Raw genomic sequence first — 19,197 nt, 5'->3', positions numbered from 1 at the left:
GGGATAAAAGTTGGATCCTCTGGAAGGGCAGTACACACTCTTAACTACTGAGCCATCTCTCCAGCCCTATATCTTCTTTATGAATTATTCCTTTTGTTAGTATATACTAGCTTTCTTTATGTCTTCTAATTTTGGCTTTGTCTACTTTATTAGATATCAGAATTGCTATGTCAGCTTGCTTTCAGATCTATCTGCTTGGTAAATTTTATCTCAGTTTCTTTGCCTGTGAGTTTTCTTAGAAACAATAGACGTCTAGTCTGTGTCTTTTTTTTTTTTTTTTTTTTTTTTTTTTGGTAGCCTCACCGACATGATGGATTCTTCCCTAGTTCTCCTTTGCTCATTCATTCTTTTTTTTTCCCCCCCAGATAGGGTTTCTCTGTGTAACCCTGGCTGTCCTAGAACTCACTCTGTAGACTAGGCTAGCCTCAAACTCAGAGAGTCTCCTGTCTGTCTCCTAAGTGCTGGGATTAAAGGTGTGTACCACCACCACCCAGCTCGTTTATTCTTTTCATGAAATATATTCTTTTGTGTGCTCTATGATTAGGACTGCCTTTCTTCCTCCTGTTTATGACTTCTTTATTTTTTTTGCAATGCTTGATGGTTATGATAAACAGCACTGGTGGCAGTGCTGGTTACTGGCAGAAAAGTCAGGGGCCATGGCCATGCCTACCAGAGATATAAAGAGCTTTATTAGAAAGAAAGAGGGGCCGGGCGGTGGTGGCGCACGCCTTTAATCCCAGCACTCGGGAGGCAGAGCCAGGTGGATTTCTGTGAGTTCGAGGCCAGCCTGGGCTACCAAGTGAGTTCCAGGAAAGGCGCAAAGCTACACAGAGAAACCCTGTCTCGAAAAACAAAAAAAAAAAAAAAAAAAAGAAAGAAAGAGGGGATAGGACGGAGGAAGATGGCAGGAGCAGAGGGAGAACACAGAGAGAGTGTGGGGGTCTGAGTCCGGCTTTTTAAGGCGGGGATTGCATGACCAAGCGGTGGGTATGTAATTGCCAGTGCCCACTGATGACGTAAGACGTAAGACACAGGACCCCGAGCTGCACATGTACAGAATCCTAACAATGCTGGTTTGGTAATCAGGAATTGCTTTAGTTTATGAACATCTTAAAATTTCCTTATTTCTCTGTCAATTTTTAATTTTTTTTGAGGTCATACTATGTAGCCCAAACTGGGCTGGAAATCAGTTTAAGATCGGGTTGGTCTATAACTCACAGAGATCTGTCTGCCTTTGTTTCCTGAGTGCTGTGATTGAAGGTATATGTCACCACAACACAGCAAATTTTAAATTTTTAAAAATGTGTGTGGGGCATGCAATTCTAACTGCTGGGTATAGCAATCTTGGTTGGCAGTTATTTACTTTCAAGACTTGAAATATAATCATCCCATGATTTCCTGGCTTTTAAGGGTTTCTGTTGAGAGGCTTAATGTTATTTTGATAATATTTATCTTAGTGAGTTCGCATTTTTCTTACAGTTCTTGTGTTTTTTGGTTATCCTCTTATGTACTATGGAGAGGTCTTTTCTTTTTTGGTTTCTAAGTATCTCTTGTGCTTAGATGTCCATTTATTTCTCTACATTTGGGAAAATTTTCTGGTGTAATTTCATTGATTTTTCTGTGCCTTTAGTTTTTAATCTCGGCTCCTTCTACTACTCCATGTTTTCTTAGGTATTTGTCTTCTTTCTTTGATTTAAATGTTATTTTATCGTTCAATAGTTGTTGTTTTTGAGACAGGGTCTTCCTATATACCTCAGGTTGGTCTCCAATAACAGCAACCCCTTTCCTTAGTCTTCATACTGCACCATCATGCCTGACTGTAGGTTTGGCTCTTGATCGTATTCCAGAGGTCTGGAGCTGTGGTCATGCCCATTTTTGGTTGTTGTTCATTGATGTCTGCTTGTGGTATTTTCTTGATCTTTTCCTCTATCCTTTATATTTTTTGTCCTGCTTTGTCTAGTCTATTGGTTGTGCTTTCATCATCATCATCATCATCATCATCATCATCAGTAGTGTTAAAGGGTCTCATGTAGCCCAGGCGTTCAGTCTTGCTATGTAGTTGAGGATTACCTTGAACTTCCAATTCTCCTACCTATACTTCCTGAGTGTTAGGATTACAGGTACTTACCACAATGCTTGGCTTGTTAGTTCATTCATTGAGTTTTTCATTCCCACCTGTTTGGTTTTTTTTTTTGTTGTTGTTGTTGTTGTTTTTTGTTTTCTGAGACAGGTGTCTCTGTGTAACATCCCTGGCTGTCCTGGAACTCGCTCTGTAGACCAGGCTGACCTCGAACTCACAGAGATCTGCCTACCTCTGTCTCCTAAGCGCTAGGATTAAAGGTAGGGGCCACTCTCCACCTGGCTCCACCCTGTTTTATTTTGTGTTTGTTTGTTTTGCTTTGTTTTCTTTGAGACAGGATTTTTCTGTCTTGGCTGTCCTGGAACTCAATCTGTATACCAGGCTCAGAGAGATCCACCTGCCTCTGCCTCCTGAGTGCCGGCTTTTTTTTTTCTTTTTTGGTTGTGGTTTTTGTTACTTTTTTTTCTTTTCTTCAAATCTCAATTTCCTTGCCGAATTTCTTATCCATATTTTTGATTCACATTTCTTAGCCACATTGCTAACTTCCTCATCTACACTCTTGACTTTCTTCTCTAGGCTCTGAATTGACCTCCTTATTTCATTAATGGGCTTGTTTGTATTTTCCTTGAAGTAATTATTTTTCCAGGTAAAAATGTGAATTCTTTATTCTACATTTTACCCAGCTCACAATCTTTAAATTTAGTAGTTGGGGAGTAATGGTCTTTTGTAGTAGTCTTATTACCCTATACTGTCATGTTTCTGTGTTATGATTTGCCTTTCTATTGGTTTGGACATCTTTTCTGGATTTATTTGGGAGATCTCAGTGAGGAGCCTGTTCTCAAGGACTCAATCCCCAGTACCACTCAGAGGCGACAATAATTGCTCTAACAGCAATATCACCAAACTGAACAAGCTATACAAATACACCTAGCATTTGGTAGATGCTCATAAGGCCTCACCCCTAATTAGGAGCTATTCTCAGTTGATGGCTTCTGGGGGAGGAAGATTCATTTTTTTCTTCAGGGGTGGGGCTGCTGATATGCTGCTCACACTCCAGTGGATGATGTCACACCCATGTGTGTACTCCAGTAACACTAACTGGACTCAGAGGGATATTTTTAAAGTGGGGGGTAGAGAGATGACTGTATTTAAAAGTACTGCTGCTGTTCCAGAGGACCTGGGTTCAATTCCCTTTGTGGTGGCTCACAACAGCCTCTAACTCCACTCCCTCTTTTCTGGCCTCCTCAGGCACTGTATACACTTGGTACACACACATACATGCTGGCAAACACCCATACATACAAAAATAAAATAAGTGGGAGGGAAATATGTTAGGAGATCAGGAAGGAGTATAGGGGCCTTAAAGGGTAGAAATGATCAAAATAAATTGTATACACATGCAAAATTGTTGAAGAATAAACAAAAATATTATTTAAAAAAATCTTAGGGCCAGTGAGATGGCTCAGCAGATAAAGCAAGCCTGTTGGCCTGTGTTAATCCCTGGGCTCCATATGGTGAAGGGGGAACAAACTCCTGTAAGCTGTCCTCGGACCTTCACAGGAGCATATGCAGAGACATGCAAAAAACCATACAAGCCCGACAAGTTAAATTTGTTCCCCTAAACCCAAGTAAAAACCAGAGTCAATGCCAGGAATCTGTAATCTTAGCAGTTCTATGTTGAGATGGGAGGCAGAGACAGGAGAATTGCCTGGAATAGACAGTACAGCAGCAGAAACAAGAGATCTTGCCTCAACGGGAGGAAGGTGACATCTACAAGTGTGCTGTGGCATGTATGCACCTGTAATTTACACATAGATACATAAAAATGAACTTGAGAAAAGTCAAAATGATACTAGTACAGTATCAAAGGGTGAGAGGACACAAGGAACGATAAAATTTTAAAGCTTCTTCTGGGTCCTTGAAAAGTGGTGGAGACTTCATGTGTGTGATTTGAACTCATAGACTTTGGTCTTCACTATTTCTGCTCAGCTTATATTGGGAGGTATCAGATTCTGCTGGGGCTGTCTTCACTTTAGTAGTTTCCTTTTTATTTTGGTTTTTCAAGACAGGGTTTCTCTGTGTAGCTTTGGAGCCTGTCCTGGAACTTGCTTTGTAGCCCAGGCTAGCCTAGAACTCAGAGAGATCCTCCTGCCTCTGCCTCCCCAGTGCTGGGAGTAAAGGCGTGTGCGCCACCACCGCCCGGCTAGCAGTTTCCTTTTTTTTTTTTTTTAAGGATTTATTTATTTATTATGTACACAGAGGAGGGAGCCAGATCTCATTACAGATGGTTGTGAGCCACCATGTGGGTGCTGGGAATTGAACTCAGGACCTCTAGAAGAACAGTTAGTGCTCTTAACCTCTGAGCCATCTCTCCAGCCCCATAGTTTCCTTTTTACTAGGGGTTTCTGCTGACCAAACTAAGCTTTGTAGTCTGCTGGCTGGCTGGATTCTCCAACTCTCCCAAGACCGGCCAATTTGTACATTCTTGGATAGCTTTAGGTAGGGAGAGCAGGAAACAAACAAGGCACTGAATTCTGTACAGGAAGATCTGTCCTGCACTTTGAAAACCCACTAAACTTTAAATACTCCCATCAGATGAACAAGGCTGTAGATGTAAAGGAGCCCACTGGAGCTTCAGAGTTCCCAGTCTCTAGAGCAGTGAACTTTGCAGAAGACAGGTGATTCCAAGAGGCCTCAGACTCAGGCTATCCAGTTATTCCCAGGGTGGGCTACCTCTCCCTGTATACTTCACCTCCTGAGTCAATCCTTTGGCCTCCTGAACTTTTCAGCTTGTCAATATGTGGTTTTCCCACTAGCCACAACTGCCTTCTTACCCTGGGGCTGTGGCAGGTTAACTAAAGCTCCTTGACTTGGGATTGCTCCTTACTACTATACCCCAGGTTAACTCAGTGTTCAACAGGTTCTCTCCCAATATGGCACCAAGCCACTATCCTCTGAGACATGGTGTGATGAAATGGGAATCTGAAGAATCACCTTCATAAGCACCTCTAGCTGGATTGGAGTTTGGAGAGAGCTGGGACTTGCCCTGTGGGTAGGACTGCCATTCATTCGCCTAGGCTGCTGGGCTTACCTTTTGGTGAGGGTTCTGTTTCTCTTTTCCTTGGCAGGGAGCTGTACAGCTGGAGCCTTATGCTGCTTATTTTTTGCTGAGTACCCCTGTTTTTCCTGGTACTTTTTAGCTGTCCTATCCCTTTTTGAGTTTTCAATGAGCTTCCTCACTTTCTCTTTGGAATAGTCTATTCTTTGTTATCCTTGTTTTCTCATTCCCTGTATCATATGAAGTTGGCTTCTGATTTGCCATCTTACCTGAAATCTCCTATTTTTTTCCTTTGATGTAAGAGTAATGATGTCAGAATACTCAGCCCCCACACCCCATGTGCCAGAGTCTCGCTATATAGCCTAAATTGGTCTCCAGTTCAACTGGTAACTCAGATTAGCCTCAAACTTTTTTTTTTTTTTTTGTTTTTTGTTTTTTGTTTTTTGTTTTTCAAGACAGGGTTTCTCTGTGTAGCTTTGCGCCTTTCCTGGAACTCACTTGGTAGCCCAGGCTGGCCTCGAACTCACAGAGATCCACCTGGCTCTGCCTCCCGAGTGCTGGGATTAAAGGCGTGCGCCACCACCGCCCGGCAGCCTCAAACTTTTGGTACTCTTGTCTTTGCCTCCTGAGTGCTAGGATTACAGAATGGACTACTATGCCCTGATTTAGAATAATCAATTTTGGAAGAAACAAAGTATATAAATTCATTAAGTAGCCATCAAGTGTCTTTTAAGAATATTAGTATTCATAAAATTAGGTTGGCTTTTTGTTGTTAGTTTTTTGTTTGTTCTTGTTGTTAGATTTCAAGACAGGTTTCTTTTCATAGCCCTGGATGTCCTGGAACTGGCTTTATAGACCAGGCTGGCCTCAAACTCAGAGATTCATCTGCCTCTGCCTCCCGAGCGCTAGGATCAAAGGCGTGAACCACTACCAACCAGCAAGAGTCTTTTTAACAAGTGCTACAATCCCCAAACAAGGAATAAACCCTACTAAAAAACTCATTTTAGGGGTTGGGGATTTAGTTCAGTGGTAGAGCGCTTGCCTAGCAAGCGCAAGGCCCTGGGTTCAGTCCCCAGCTCCGGGGAAAAAACAAACAAACAAAAACAACTCATTTTATAGCTGGGTGGTGGTTGTGGTGCATGCTTTTAGTCCCAGCACAGAGACAGGCAGATCCCTGAGTTGCAGGCCAGCCTGGTCTACAGAGTGAGTTCCAGGACAGCCAGAGCTATCCAGAGAAACCCTGTCTCAAAAATAAAAAAAAAAACAAACCAAACCAAAACCAAAGCTTTATTTAAGTATCTTTCTCAAACTGGAAACATGAGGAGACTATCTCAGCAGCTGCTGTTTTGGAACTTGGCACTGGGAGCATCAGCATGGGGCTCCTGGAAGGCTAATCCCAATCTCTTTCTTTACAAGGAGGATGACAAGCTTCTTTCTCCTACAGTTCTACAATTTCACTACAAGCTAAAGGAAGAGTCAATTTATCTTTACTATTGCATGTAATTAAAAGAGTACTAGAAAACTAAGTTTCAATTTGGCCAAATTTCTCCTCTCAAAGGACTGTCTCCAAAATGGATCTGTCTTTTTGTACACATTTTATATACATCTGGGTAGAGTGTCTTCCCTTAATCCCTAATGTTAATATGAAAGTTACAATTTGACACTGATTTAAACCTATAAAAATATTGATGTTCAGGACTTATTCCATGTGCATCACATTAAAAGAATTTTTATTTGGAGAGGATTTTGGCTCTCAGGAAAGATAAAAGAGAACAATCCAAAGACTACAAGTCCAGATTCAATACCCATTAACATTTTCCTCCATTTGTTTTACAATTTGAGTTTTGTCTTGGTATACGTTTATATGTATGTATATGGGTATGTATGATCATATGCATATATATACATGACCAAACAAAGACCACAGTATTTCTTCTGATTTCTGTTGACTAAAGCAGTTACAAAATTCTACCCATGCTCCAGGGGTGAAAGATAATCTCTACAAATCTATCTTCACAAAAATGTATAAATATCTGTGTAAAAACATTTTTTTTCTGAACTATTTTAAGGTATATTGCATAATGTCTCTTTCCCCTAAATAAACTCAGTATATATTTACTTATAACAGGTGTCTGGTCAAAAACATTCAGGAAGAATCCCTGAGATGCCTCAGTCACTCCTGGATCTAATCTAGTTGCTTATAGCTCCTAGACTCCAAGCCCAAACTTGATGTACTAATGAGTTTTGGAAGAAGGGTAAATGTTTCTTACATGGGGGAGGATTCCAGATTGCTATGACCAGAAAGTAGATTGTTAATAACAGTATTTGTGGAGATGATTTCTCCTCCCGTTGAGCAAACTTTTAAAAAAAATTTAATTTTTTTTAAAGATGTTTATTCATGTATTTACACACACAAACACACACACACACACACACACACACACACACACACACACGTGCTCCGTCTCCTTGCACACCAGAAGAGGGCACCAGATCTCAATACGGATGGTTGTGAGCCACCATGTGGTTGCTGGGAATTGAACTCAGGACCTCTGGAAGAGCAGCCAGTGCTCTTAACCTCTGAGCCATCTCTCCAGGCCCCTAATTTAATTTTTTAATGTGCATTGGTGAGAGGGTGTTGGATCCCTTGGAACTGGAGCTACCGTTATAAACTGCCATGTGAGTGCTGGGAATTGAAGCGCGGTCTTCTATAAGAGCAGCCAGTGCTCTAAACCACTGAGTCATCTCTCCAGCCCCGAGCAAACTTTTTTTTTTTCAAGACAGGGTTTCTCTGTGTTGTCTTGGAGCCTGTCCTGGATCTCACTCTGTAGATCAGGCTGGCCTCAAACTCACAGAAATCTGCCTGGCTCTGCCTCCTGAGTGCTGGGATCAAAGGCTTGTGCCATTACTGCCCGGCTTGGAACAAACTTTTTGACTGCTTTAATGACTAGAATGTAGCAGCAGTGATGCTGGGTTAACATCCAAAACTGTTTTAAAACGCAATAAAGTAGCCAGGTGGTGGCCCACATCTTTAATCCCAGCACCTGGAGGCAGAGGCAGGCCTGGAACTCTGTGAGTTCCAGGACAGCCTGTTCCACACAGTGAGTTCTAGGACAGCCAGGGCTAAACAGAGAAACCCTGTCTTGAAAAACTAAAACAAAACAAAAAAACCAACCAACCAAAACAAACAAACCCCCAAAACTTCTCTCATTTTTTTAAACCTCTCTCTTTTTTTGAGACAGGGTCTCTGTAGCTATGGCTGTCCTGGAGCTATGTACACCAGGCTGGCTCTGAACTCACAGAAATCCACCTATCTCTGCTTTCCAGTTCTGAGGCAGATGGATCTCTGACTTGGAGGCCAGCCTGATCTATAGACCAAATACCATGACAGCCAGAGCTATACAAAACTCTGTCTTGAAAAAACAAAAAGCAAATCAAAACTCTATTCAAAAATCTCAACTTGGATGTCTAACAGCCATCTCAAATAAAACCAATGAACTCATGACCTTGGACTATAGACTTTCTCTTCTTCTTGTCTTCTTTACTTCAATAGCAACCCTATCCCTCAAGTTACTGACACCATCAACTTTGGAATAATCCTTGAATATTCACTTGTTGTGTGATATTTTGTTTGTGTTCTGGCAAATAAAGCTTTCCTGGAGATGGGAGGGCAGAGCTAGCCACTAGAGGCCAGATAGTAGTGGCACACATCTTTAGTCCCAGCACTAGGGAAGTGGAGACAGGAATATAAGGCAGGTAGAGACAGGATCCCCGAGCCCCATTCGGTCTGAGGATTCATAGAGATAAGAAGTCTCTAGGTGTCTGGCTGCTCTGCTTTTCTGATCTTTCAGCTTTTGCCCTTGATATCTGACTCCAGGTTTTTATTTTATTTTATTTTTTTTTTGGTTTTTGAGACAGGATTTCTCTGTGTAACAGCCCTGGCTCTCCTGGAACTCACTTTGTAGACCAGGCTGGCCTCGAACTCACAGAGATCCACCTACCTCTGCCTTCCAAGTGCTGGGATTAAAGGCATGTACCACCATGCATGGCTGATTCCGGGTTTTTATTGTTAAGACTAATTAGGATCATGCTTCATTCACCCACCCTAATCTATACTCTATAGACATATTCATATGGCATTTATGTGCATGTGTGTACTCATGCACAGAAGCCAATGTGTCCTTTACCACTCTCTGCCTCTTCATTTGAGGCAGGTTCTCTCTCTGTACCTGTGGCTCACTTTCTCAGCTAGGTTGGAAGCTAGTACGCTCTGTAACTCTGTTACAGCAAGCACTCTTAACCACTGAGCCATCTCTCTCCAGTCCCATTGGCCTTATTACAAAATATCTGGAATGTTGCCGGGCGGTGGTGGCGCACGCCTTTAATCCCAGCACTTGGGAGGCAGAGCCAGGCGGATCTCTGTGAGTTTGAGGCCAGCCTGGGCTACCGAGTGAGTTCCAGGAAAGGCGCAAAGCTACACAGAGAAACCCTGTCTCAAAAAACCAAAAAAAAAAAAAAAAAAAAAAATCTGGAATGCAACCTTTTACCCATAACCCTCATTGCCGGTGTGGAGATATCCTGATTGTTTTGTTCTTTCTCTTCTCATTCCAGATTCTGTGTGTATTTGCTTGTGTATATACACTGGGAAATATATTCTTTTTAACATGTCTGGCCTGTAGATATAGTTCAGTGATAAGATTGCTTATCAGCCAGGTGATGGTAGTGCATGCCTTTGATCCCAGCACTTGGGAGGCCAAGGTAGGCAGATCTCTGTGAGTTTTAGGCCAGCCTGGTTTACAGAGCTAGTTCCAGGACAGCCACGATTGCTAAACAGAGAAACCCTGTATCGAAAAAACCAGGGAGGGAGGGAGGGAGGGAGGGAGGGAGGGAGGGAGGGAGAGAGAGAGAGAGAGAGAGAGAGAGAGAGAGAGAGAGAGAGAGAGAGAGAGAGAGGAGCTTATTTACTATGAGTCTTGGGTTTGATGTCCAGCAGCATTATAAAATAAAGTATGGCATCTTTTTTTTTTTTTTATTAGGAAATCATCAAAAGCATCTTAGTTTCCAAAGAGTAAGAGCCAAAGTCATTTAAGGAGGATTTGCTGATATTCACTCCCTTGCTGCTGGTACACTTGCTTCTTTGTTGATTACCTGTCAAGGATGCTGCCTCACTGCCTTCCCTTGGCCATCTACATGACTGCTCACTTGTCTCCACTTTTGAACTCCCCACTCTACTTTACTCTGTAACCTTCATCTCAACACTGTTTTCTCTGCAATTTTTCTCCATAGAATTTAACTGATTCCTAAACACTACCAATTTTCTATGACCTTTTTACTACTAGAGTGTAAAATCCGTGAGAATGTGGGAAGTTTTACCTTGCTCAATTCTAACAAATAGTAGGCATTTTGGATTTGTTGGCATGAATAAAAGGCTGGTTTCTTATTTGTCCTTTAAGAGTCACACCCTGCATGCTTTCCTCCTTCACCCTCCTCCTTTGGTTTGATCTGATATCTTTCACTACTGTAGGTTTCCACACTGCCCTGTGTTTATCTTGGTTATAGTAATTCCAAGGACAAATAAACAACCACACACACACACACACACACACACACACACACACACACACACCACACACACACACACACACACACACACACACACACACACACAAACTTCTTCTGGGGCTGGTGAGATGGGTCATCAGGGAAGGTCTTGCCATCAAGCCTGACAACTTGTTTGATCCCAGGAATCCACATGGTAGAAGGAAAGATCTTGACACTCAAAAATTGTCCTCTGACTGTAACAAGTTAAACAGGAGCACCATGGCAGTCAGGCATACACACACACACACACACACACACACACACACACACACCCCAGGAAACTTTCTTTGTATTCACTATGATTTATCACACAAAAGCTTCTTTACACCTATTAAAACGAGTTATTTTTAACATTTATACTAAATGTTAGAGCAGTGGGAAAATGTTGAGTAGGTACAAATGAAAGGCCGGCCAACATCCTCTTTTTTATATTAATTTCCTTCCCTTTTCTAGGAAACCCAGATTTGATTCTCTCCATTACCTCTACCAGAGTACTAGAACTTCAACTGAATTGGCAAACTATTTTTTTTTTTGGTACAAATGCTATTTTCTAGCTTTTTAGATTTAAAGATTCCAGTGATTTTCCCTGTCTTTACTTCTATTGGAATTACCTGGCAGTTTACAAATTATAACACAATCACTGGCTGTTAAATAGCTATTTGTAGCAGGAACATATGTCTCAGTACGTGTGTGTGTGTGTGTGTGTGTGTGTGTGTGTGTGATGTGTGTGTGTGTGATTGCACCATATCTGTATAGGCGCTAGCAGAGGTTAGAAGGCATCAAATTCCCTGGAGCTGGAAGTTGTGAGCTGCTAACATGGGTGGTGGAAACTGAACTCAGGTCCTCTCAAATAGCAGGAAGTGTTTTTAACCATGGAGCCATCTCTCTAGGTTCTAGAATTTGTTAGGATGTTCATGAGTGTCAGAATAGTTCATTGGTTTCTGCTGTTTGTTTTTTGAGACAGGTTCTCACACACCACAGGCAGTCCTAGAACTAGATATGTAGCTAAGGATGACCTTGAACTCCCAACCCTTCTACCTTGACCCACCATGTGCTGGGATTTTACAGGTGTGGCATGCTCCACAGCAGAATAGTTTTTGATCAAGTAAAGATTCAAAGTCTAGAAAGAATGATAATTGGAAAAAAAAATACATGTGTTGGCATTTTATACATATTTAAAAGAATTACAATCTACAAATAACTAGGATGACTTTGCAGAAAAAGTCTGAGATACAAGAATGGATTTAATAAAAAACCAGAAGTTTGATGGGTGGTGTTGTTGCACACCTTTAATCTCAGCACTCAGGAGGCAGAGGCAGGTGGATCTGTTTGAGGCCAGCCTGGTCTATGAAGCCAGTTCCAGGACAGCCAGAGAGAAACTCTGTCTCAAAAAGCTAAAAACCAACCAATAAACAAACAAAACAAACCCCTCCCAAGAAGTTCATTCGGTATGTTGACTATGAAAGATGTATGTAAAAGAGTACAATATTACATACATGGAAAACACCTTCCTTTAGGGAATGAGACTGGGAGAAGCAGTGAGCTCACATTGTAGACACTTGAATACCAACTGAAAAACTTTTTTTTTGGAGACAAGTTCTCACCATTTAGCCCTGGCTGGCCTGGGACTTGGGAGTTATACATGTCTTTGCCTCTTGAGTGTTAGGGTAAAAAGTGTGTGCTACTACACTGGCAGAAAATATTTTTTAGAGATGTATTGTTTGCATAAAATAGCAAAGTGATGTACTGCAAATACAATTATAATACATGTGTCTTCATCTTCAAGTTGTGTAAACTATAAGGTAACAATCCTAATACTGAAAATCAATTCACTTACTGGATAGTCGGACTTCATAGGGCACTGGCCTCTTCTTGTGGCAGTCGGATTACTCTAGATTAGGTGTTGGTCTATCCCTCCTTATTCTATTAGTTTACCTCTAGTGTAGCTAGGCTTCTTTGGTAAGTACTAAAATGATTCTGACCTCTTTTTATGTCGTTTCTCCAGGAATACAAACTACGGAATATTGTCATTTAGAGTGCCCACTCAGAAGCAGAAATGACATACTAATCTCCCATGCTTTAAATCTTTGTATGGATAACTTTTTCAACAGGCATGTAATTACGGCTAAAGGAATGGTTTCCTAAGTACAACCTAATGCTTAAAGTGAGGTAGCTGGCCAACTCCTCAATGGATTAAGTGAAACTGAAGAAGCTAAATGATTAATAGAATTCTTTCAGCATAGTGACAAGTAGACTTTACATTTTCTGCATCATCAAACATAAGTATTGTATCAATTTTAAGTTATAGGGAGATGTTTAACATTTGGCTGCATGACTTGTGATACAAACCAGAGGCAGGTTCTTATCTCAGCCTAACATTTAAAATTCTCATCCAACATAACTATCCTTCTCACTGCCTTCTTCAATAATATGCATAATTTAACTCAGACAAAGGAGAAATGGTACTTCATACTTTTCTCTCTCAATTCCTAATTTTTAGGAATGAAGTCCGTGATGGAATGAAACATTTTTATGATCCTAGGGGGAAGCCAGGCCTGAAACTTAAGAACAAAACCTTTCTTACATATTATTGTGTTTTGGGACAGGACATTGCTATGTAAACTAGATTGACCTTGAACTTGGTGATTTTCTTGCCTCTGTGGCCCAGGTACTGGGATTATAGGTGCAAACCACCATTTCCAGGAAATGACAAAGTCCTGAAAATTCCTATGTGAGAGTAATACTTAAACTTTAGTAGGTTTTAAATTTAGTCTTCCCTGATATTTTTGTGATAATCATCTCATGAGACAAATTCCAATAGCAGTCCCAGCTTTCAAGTGGGGCAGTGCCACAAAGGGAAATAAGTTAAACACCCAAGCCCATCCCTTATACTGTGAGGTCATTGTTACACACTATTTGGAAAAGTAGTAATGCATGCTGTATCTTGCATCTGAACGCTTAAGGGATTTTGTTCCTCAAAGCTGAAATCTTGGTTTAGATTCTTCCTTTAGAATAACCTAATTCAGAACTCATACTGTGCAGGATGGCTGAATTGTTTTGTCTGAAGACACACTGACCTGATGACATGGAAATTAAAGGGTTTGAAATTTATCCCTGATTCATGGGGTTTTTAATACAGCTAATCTCAGGTCTTAAATGAACTGCCTCAGAGAACTGGAAAGGGCAGTGCTGTGACTAATTCGTCCACGCTGTTGATCTGGTCCACCAGGAAAGGTAAGTAGAGAACACCTTTCTCTGTCAGGGCATATGACAATCAGTCGGCTTCAGGAACTGAAATCCTTCTCCTGGCCTTAAATTATCTAATTGGCACCTTGGGTCTACTCTAATCCAAATAATTATGTTTCAATGTTGTTTCCTTATTGAGAAGCTTCACATTATGACTTTCATGGTCAAGACAGATACACACTATAATTAAAATGAGAGGGAATGTGAACTAGGTGTGGGGCACATGTTTGTAGTATCTGTAGGCAGAAGCAGGGGGACTGACAGAAAGTTCCAGCCCAGCCAGCCGCTAGTTAGTTACATAAGAACGTCTCACCCCCCTCCAAAAGGAAATGAAAAAAAAATTCCATTGTATTTATACCATATTTTGTTTACTAACTTATGGTATTTGCTTATTTTTATTTTATTTTTTTTTGAGGCAGAGTTTCTATGGGTAGTATTGGCTGTCCTGGAACTTGCTCTGTAGACCAGGGGGCCTGGAACTCAGAGATCTACCTGTCTCTGCCTCCGGAGTACTGGAGTACTGGGATTAAAGACTAGAGCCAACACTTCCTGGCTGTTTTAATGTTGACTATTGTATATACTACGGCTACAAGTATGAGTGCACAAATAGCTGTTCACACATCCCTCTGGAGACATTCTTAGAAGTGGGAAAATCTACTTTATGCTACAACACAAGTTGAGAAGTTCACAATCACATGAGAACATGTTAAGTGAAATAAGCCAGTCATAGGAGAAAAGTGGTTCAATTTACAGTGGTTGCCATGAACTGGTGTGAGAAAAGACTAGCATTGCTGTTGAGTGAGTAAGTTTCAGTTCTCTGCTAGATGAAGTAGTCTTGAAGATAAACTGCTAAGGCTGCATAACGATGTAATAAATGTACTCAGTGACATTGAATTCACACTTTAAAAATACATATTCTTTTGAAGCAAGCTACTGTCTTGAACTGTCTCATTTCTAGAGGAGGTCAAGTGTTGGGCTGAAGAAACATAAGGAACTTGTACATAAAGGAGGCAGAGCCCGGTATGGTGGTGCTCTGTAGAACCAGTACGTGGGAAGGTTGAGGCATGCGAATCGCCTAGCTCGGGGCCAGCCTGGGCTACAAAGAACTCAGCATCAGAAACAAATCCAATCCAACCCAACCAAAGCAAGACATCCAAGGGGGCTTATAAAACTGGGTGTGTGTGGGTGGTATGTGTGTGTGTGTGTGTGGTGGGTGGGCCTAAGACAGTGAAAGGAAAACTGAGACAGCCGGTCATGGGGAGGCGCAGAAAAGAAAACACTCCATTTTATGACAAGGTTCAATGCCCTGTCACTAGGGTCCACCTACTAGGAGGCAATACAGTATCTTCTCAGAGAAGCCTTGAGATTCTTCTGCCCCAAACCCCCTGAACACGGTGAGGTGGGGTGGGGTGGGGTGGGGTGGGGGGTTCCCCGCCTGCCCGCCCCTTTGTCTCCCGCCCCGCTTCCCTCGGACCCCCCGGCCAAGGTGGGTCTCGGCCACCGCAGCACCAACCGTCATCGCTCCGGCCCCGCCCGTCGGACGCCAGAGCGTGGGGGCGGGAAGAACCGTCCTCGGGCGCCCCGGAAGTCACTGCCCTCCTCTCCAGCCGAGCGCCGCGGCGGGGTTCGAGGCCAACGATTGGCGGGAAGACGACGAGGACGCGCTTACGTGCGGCGGCGGGACCGGCCCGCCCCCTGCGCTCCCGCGCGCTGTCAGCGTGGGGTGGGGCGGAGCGTGTCCCTCCCCCCCCCCCGCTCCCTCCTCCTCCCTGCCCCCCCCCCGGGCGGCCATTACCCGGAACAGTCCCGGGCCTCGGGGTCAGGTGACCCACGGCGGGGCTGACGGGAGGGGCGGCCGAGGGGCGGAGAGGAGGAGTGAGGAGAGAAGCGAAGGGAGGAGAGAGAGACAGAGAGAGAGAGAGAGAGAAGGGCGGAGTAGGAGGGAGGGGAAGGGGGCGGGGTGGGAGCGGGTCACGTGACTCGGCATGGAGGAGGCGGCGGCGGCGGCGGCGGCGGTGGCGGCGGCGGTCGGGAGGAGTCGCCGGGGCAGAAGCCGCACTTGTTAGTGTTGGGGGAGGAGGGGGCCGGGGACGCCGACACCGTCAGCCGGCGACGCCGCGAAGGAGGCGGGAGGGTGGGGGTGGGGGTGGGGGCGAGACCAGGCTCCGACCCCCGGCCGAGGGGATGAAGGGAGCATGGGCGCCAAGGAGTCACGGATCGGATTCCTCAGCTACGAGGAGGCGCTGAGGAGAGGTGAGGGGGAGGGGTCGGGCGAGCTGCGGGGAGGCCAGCGCCGGGCGCCCGGGGGTGGGTGGCCGGGAGGGACGGGAGGCTGGGGCGGCTGGGGCGTGGGGGGGCTGGCGAAGGACCGGAGGCCAGCCGTGGGAATATCGAGGGCAGGGAGGTGGAGTGGGGAGCGGTGTTTGGGAATTGGGGCGCTAGGGGAGGGGGCGAAGCTGTCTCGGTGACGGGGGTACCGGGCGCTGGCTGGCCATTCGATGCGCTCCGGTGGCGTTGTTATCTTGTCTGGGTCCAGGGGAGCCCTGTCCATCGCTTCTGGGATGGTTCAACCCTTCCTTCCAGGCCCCCCTCATCCTTCAGTGCCATTTTCTCATATCACTCTTTCATTAAAAAAAAAAAAAAAAAAAAAAAGCCTCCGACAACATGCTAATCTGGTTCCTGACAGCCTTGGCTGGGGAAGAGAGGGCGGCTGCAGAGCGTTCTTTTTGCTCCTGGAAGTCCTTTCCTATTAGGGAACCTCTGGTTTTTCCCAGGGTCTTTGCCGCTCTGCTGAGGGCAATGACCATCCTTCCATTTACTACTGCCACCTCTCACCTTTTCAGCGGTTGACTTTGATTAAAGAAAGACCCGAAATGAAGTTGTGTTTAAGGCGAGAAGAGACTAGGCAAACTGGTGTTGCCATAAGACCTTGTCTTAGGTTTCCTCTCCTCGGACATTGATCAGACGGGTTTAGTGCACTTGATTCCCAGTTCTTACCCTCTCGCTCCCCCTAAAATGGCATTCGGAAATCCAGCATTGTGATACTGTGTTACATCTCCCTCCAGAGACTGGCCTTGCTGTCAGTCCTAGCCTGCTGCTGCTGCTGCCATTGGCTCTGATTCACACTGTGTTGTTAACAGCCCCAACCCCCTACCACACTCTTGATCCATGATCACTAAAGCTCACGCTAACTGGAAGTGTCTTGCACAGTTTGTGGCCGGAATGTGACTTAATTTTTCATGACTGAGATTTGAGTGTGTGTTTGTGTGGTGCTTGTATTTATTTCCGACGTTTAATGGATTTTCTTGGTAAGAAGTGAAAAACATTAAGCAGATTAGAAGCCAGACATTATTGTTAACAGATTTCTAAGACAAAAAAATTCAGCCGTGCGCCAGGTGGTTTTTGTAGCTTGAGATTGAAAAAGAAAATATGATGACATTTTAAGTAAAAAATAAAGACATTTTAAAGCGAGGATTTAGAAGTGAGATCTAGTTCATATACAAGGAAAATTATGAGTTCACTGGACCCACTACCTAATAAATAGGTAAGATGCAGAATTGTAGTTGCATCAGTTTTGGACTGAGCAGAATAGCAAAAATAATCCTTTCAGTGGTGCCTTTCTCTCCCAATAGCATGATGATTGTTCTAAACACAGTCTTAGTTGAACTTTTTCTCCCTGTTTCAGTATGAGAAATATTCCAAATTCTTGATGTATTTCCAAGCCTAGACCAATCATTTCCTGAATGCTGTTAAGCTTGACAGGTCTGGGGGCAATTAGTCATTGGCTTACCTGGCATGAAATAGGGCACAGTCAAATTGATTTACAGCTGCAAGGTTCAGAAGTGTTTCTAAGTTTAAGGGTGCGAATACCAGTGATATACCTGGTGTTAAGAAATTCTAAAATTAAACTTTATTCCAGCTCTTGCAGATTTATTTTATATCAAATTAAGATTGTACATTTTGTTTTTTTGTTTTTCGAGACAGGGTTTCTATGTGTAGCCCTGGATGTCCTGGAACTCACTTTGTAGACCAGGCTGGCCTTGAACTCAGAGATTCACCTGCTTTTGCCTCCCAAGTGCTGGGATTAAAGGCGTGGGCCACCATGCCCAGCAAGATTGTACATTTTAAAATATAAATGAATTGATACATTTTAAAATGATCTGGTGAAAGGTTTTCATTTAATTTGTTATGAGGCATGTCTGTGGAATTTTAAAATGCATATTTGAAGTAGCAAAGTATGTATTAAAGTCTTAGTAAAGGTTATTTGGATGTGGGGTTTTTCTTTTTTTTGTCAGTTTTGCTGCAGGGATTTTAAACCAAAAGAGGATCAAGTTGATAAAATAGTTTGTGAGTGTAAACAGGATACGTTTAATACAGGCAACTTTTATACATGATGCTGCTCACTCAAATTAGACATCAGACTTCAAAATTTTATAGAGCTTTTTCTGAGTCTACAGAATGGCTCGAGAACCTTTTGGGGGCGCCTGAATAAATAGGTGCTAATGTCTGCATCAGTTTTATTTATCTGTTTACTTTGTATAAGGTGAGATGGGGCAGATTGGATTTGACAAATAAAAAACTAGCTTGGGCCAGGCGGTGGTGGCACATGCCTTTAATCCCCGCACTTCGGAGGCAGAGGCAGTTGTCTCTCCAAGAGTTCGAGGCCAGCCTGATCTGCAAAGTGAGTTCCAGGATAGCTAGTGCTGTTATACAGAGAAACCCTGTCTTGTAAAACCGGAAAAAAACAAAAATAAAACAAAAAAGCAAGAAAAAAAAGAAAAAAAATAAGCTTGGTAGAACTATTTGACCCTTTGGCTTTAATTTAAATGATTGAGCATTACCTACTGCTTATCCATAATTACACAGCATTAAAAAAAAAAGTCTGATGTATTACCACAAACAAGAATTGCAGGCAGTTTAACAGCAAAAGGGGACCTTGAAATGCAGTGTTATGTTAGTGACCTAACACTGGACCTGAGTGAAAGAGCAGTCTGGTTTATGTTTGAGGCACTCAAAATTAGGATGGATTTTGGGTTTATATCCTATTGTGGTTAGACTGCCAGTTATTTTTTTAACTTTTACTTTTCTGAAAGTATGTAGCTTTAAACATTTTTGGAAAGATGTGTTAATGATAACTTTTTTTTTTTTTGGCTTGTATCATAAATACCTTGAGATATACAAGAGGCTTGCCTTTTTGTTAAAATATTTGTAT

The 19,197-nt window shown here is 43.0% G+C and overlaps 2 protein-coding genes across 2 annotated transcripts in view; one reads left to right on the top strand and one right to left on the bottom strand.

The window, feature by feature from the left end:
* Chct1 (CHD1 helical C-terminal domain containing 1) overlaps positions 1-15,623 on the bottom strand; it is a 50,991-nt gene extending 35,368 nt beyond the window's left edge. Inside the window, exon 1 of the mRNA XM_059271408.1 lies at positions 15,499-15,623. The gene's annotated coding sequence lies outside the window, so the exon portion shown is untranslated. The remainder of the gene's footprint in view (positions 1-15,498) is intronic.
* A 511-nt stretch (positions 15,624-16,134) lies between these two features.
* Positions 16,135-19,197, top strand: part of Usp32 (ubiquitin specific peptidase 32) — a 160,752-nt gene continuing 157,689 nt past the window's right edge. The window contains exon 1 of the mRNA XM_059270702.1: positions 16,135-16,238. Within this exon, the coding sequence (XP_059126685.1) occupies positions 16,181-16,238 (58 nt within the window). The 5' untranslated portion in view covers positions 16,135-16,180. The remainder of the gene's footprint in view (positions 16,239-19,197) is intronic.

The sequence above is a fragment of the Peromyscus eremicus genome, chromosome 8a, assembly GCF_949786415.1.
Source record: "Peromyscus eremicus chromosome 8a, PerEre_H2_v1, whole genome shotgun sequence".
Classification (NCBI taxonomy): Eukaryota; Metazoa; Chordata; class Mammalia; order Rodentia; family Cricetidae; genus Peromyscus; species Peromyscus eremicus.
Note: the sequence above shows the minus strand (reverse complement) of the source record. Positions and strands in the feature narration are given on the sequence as shown.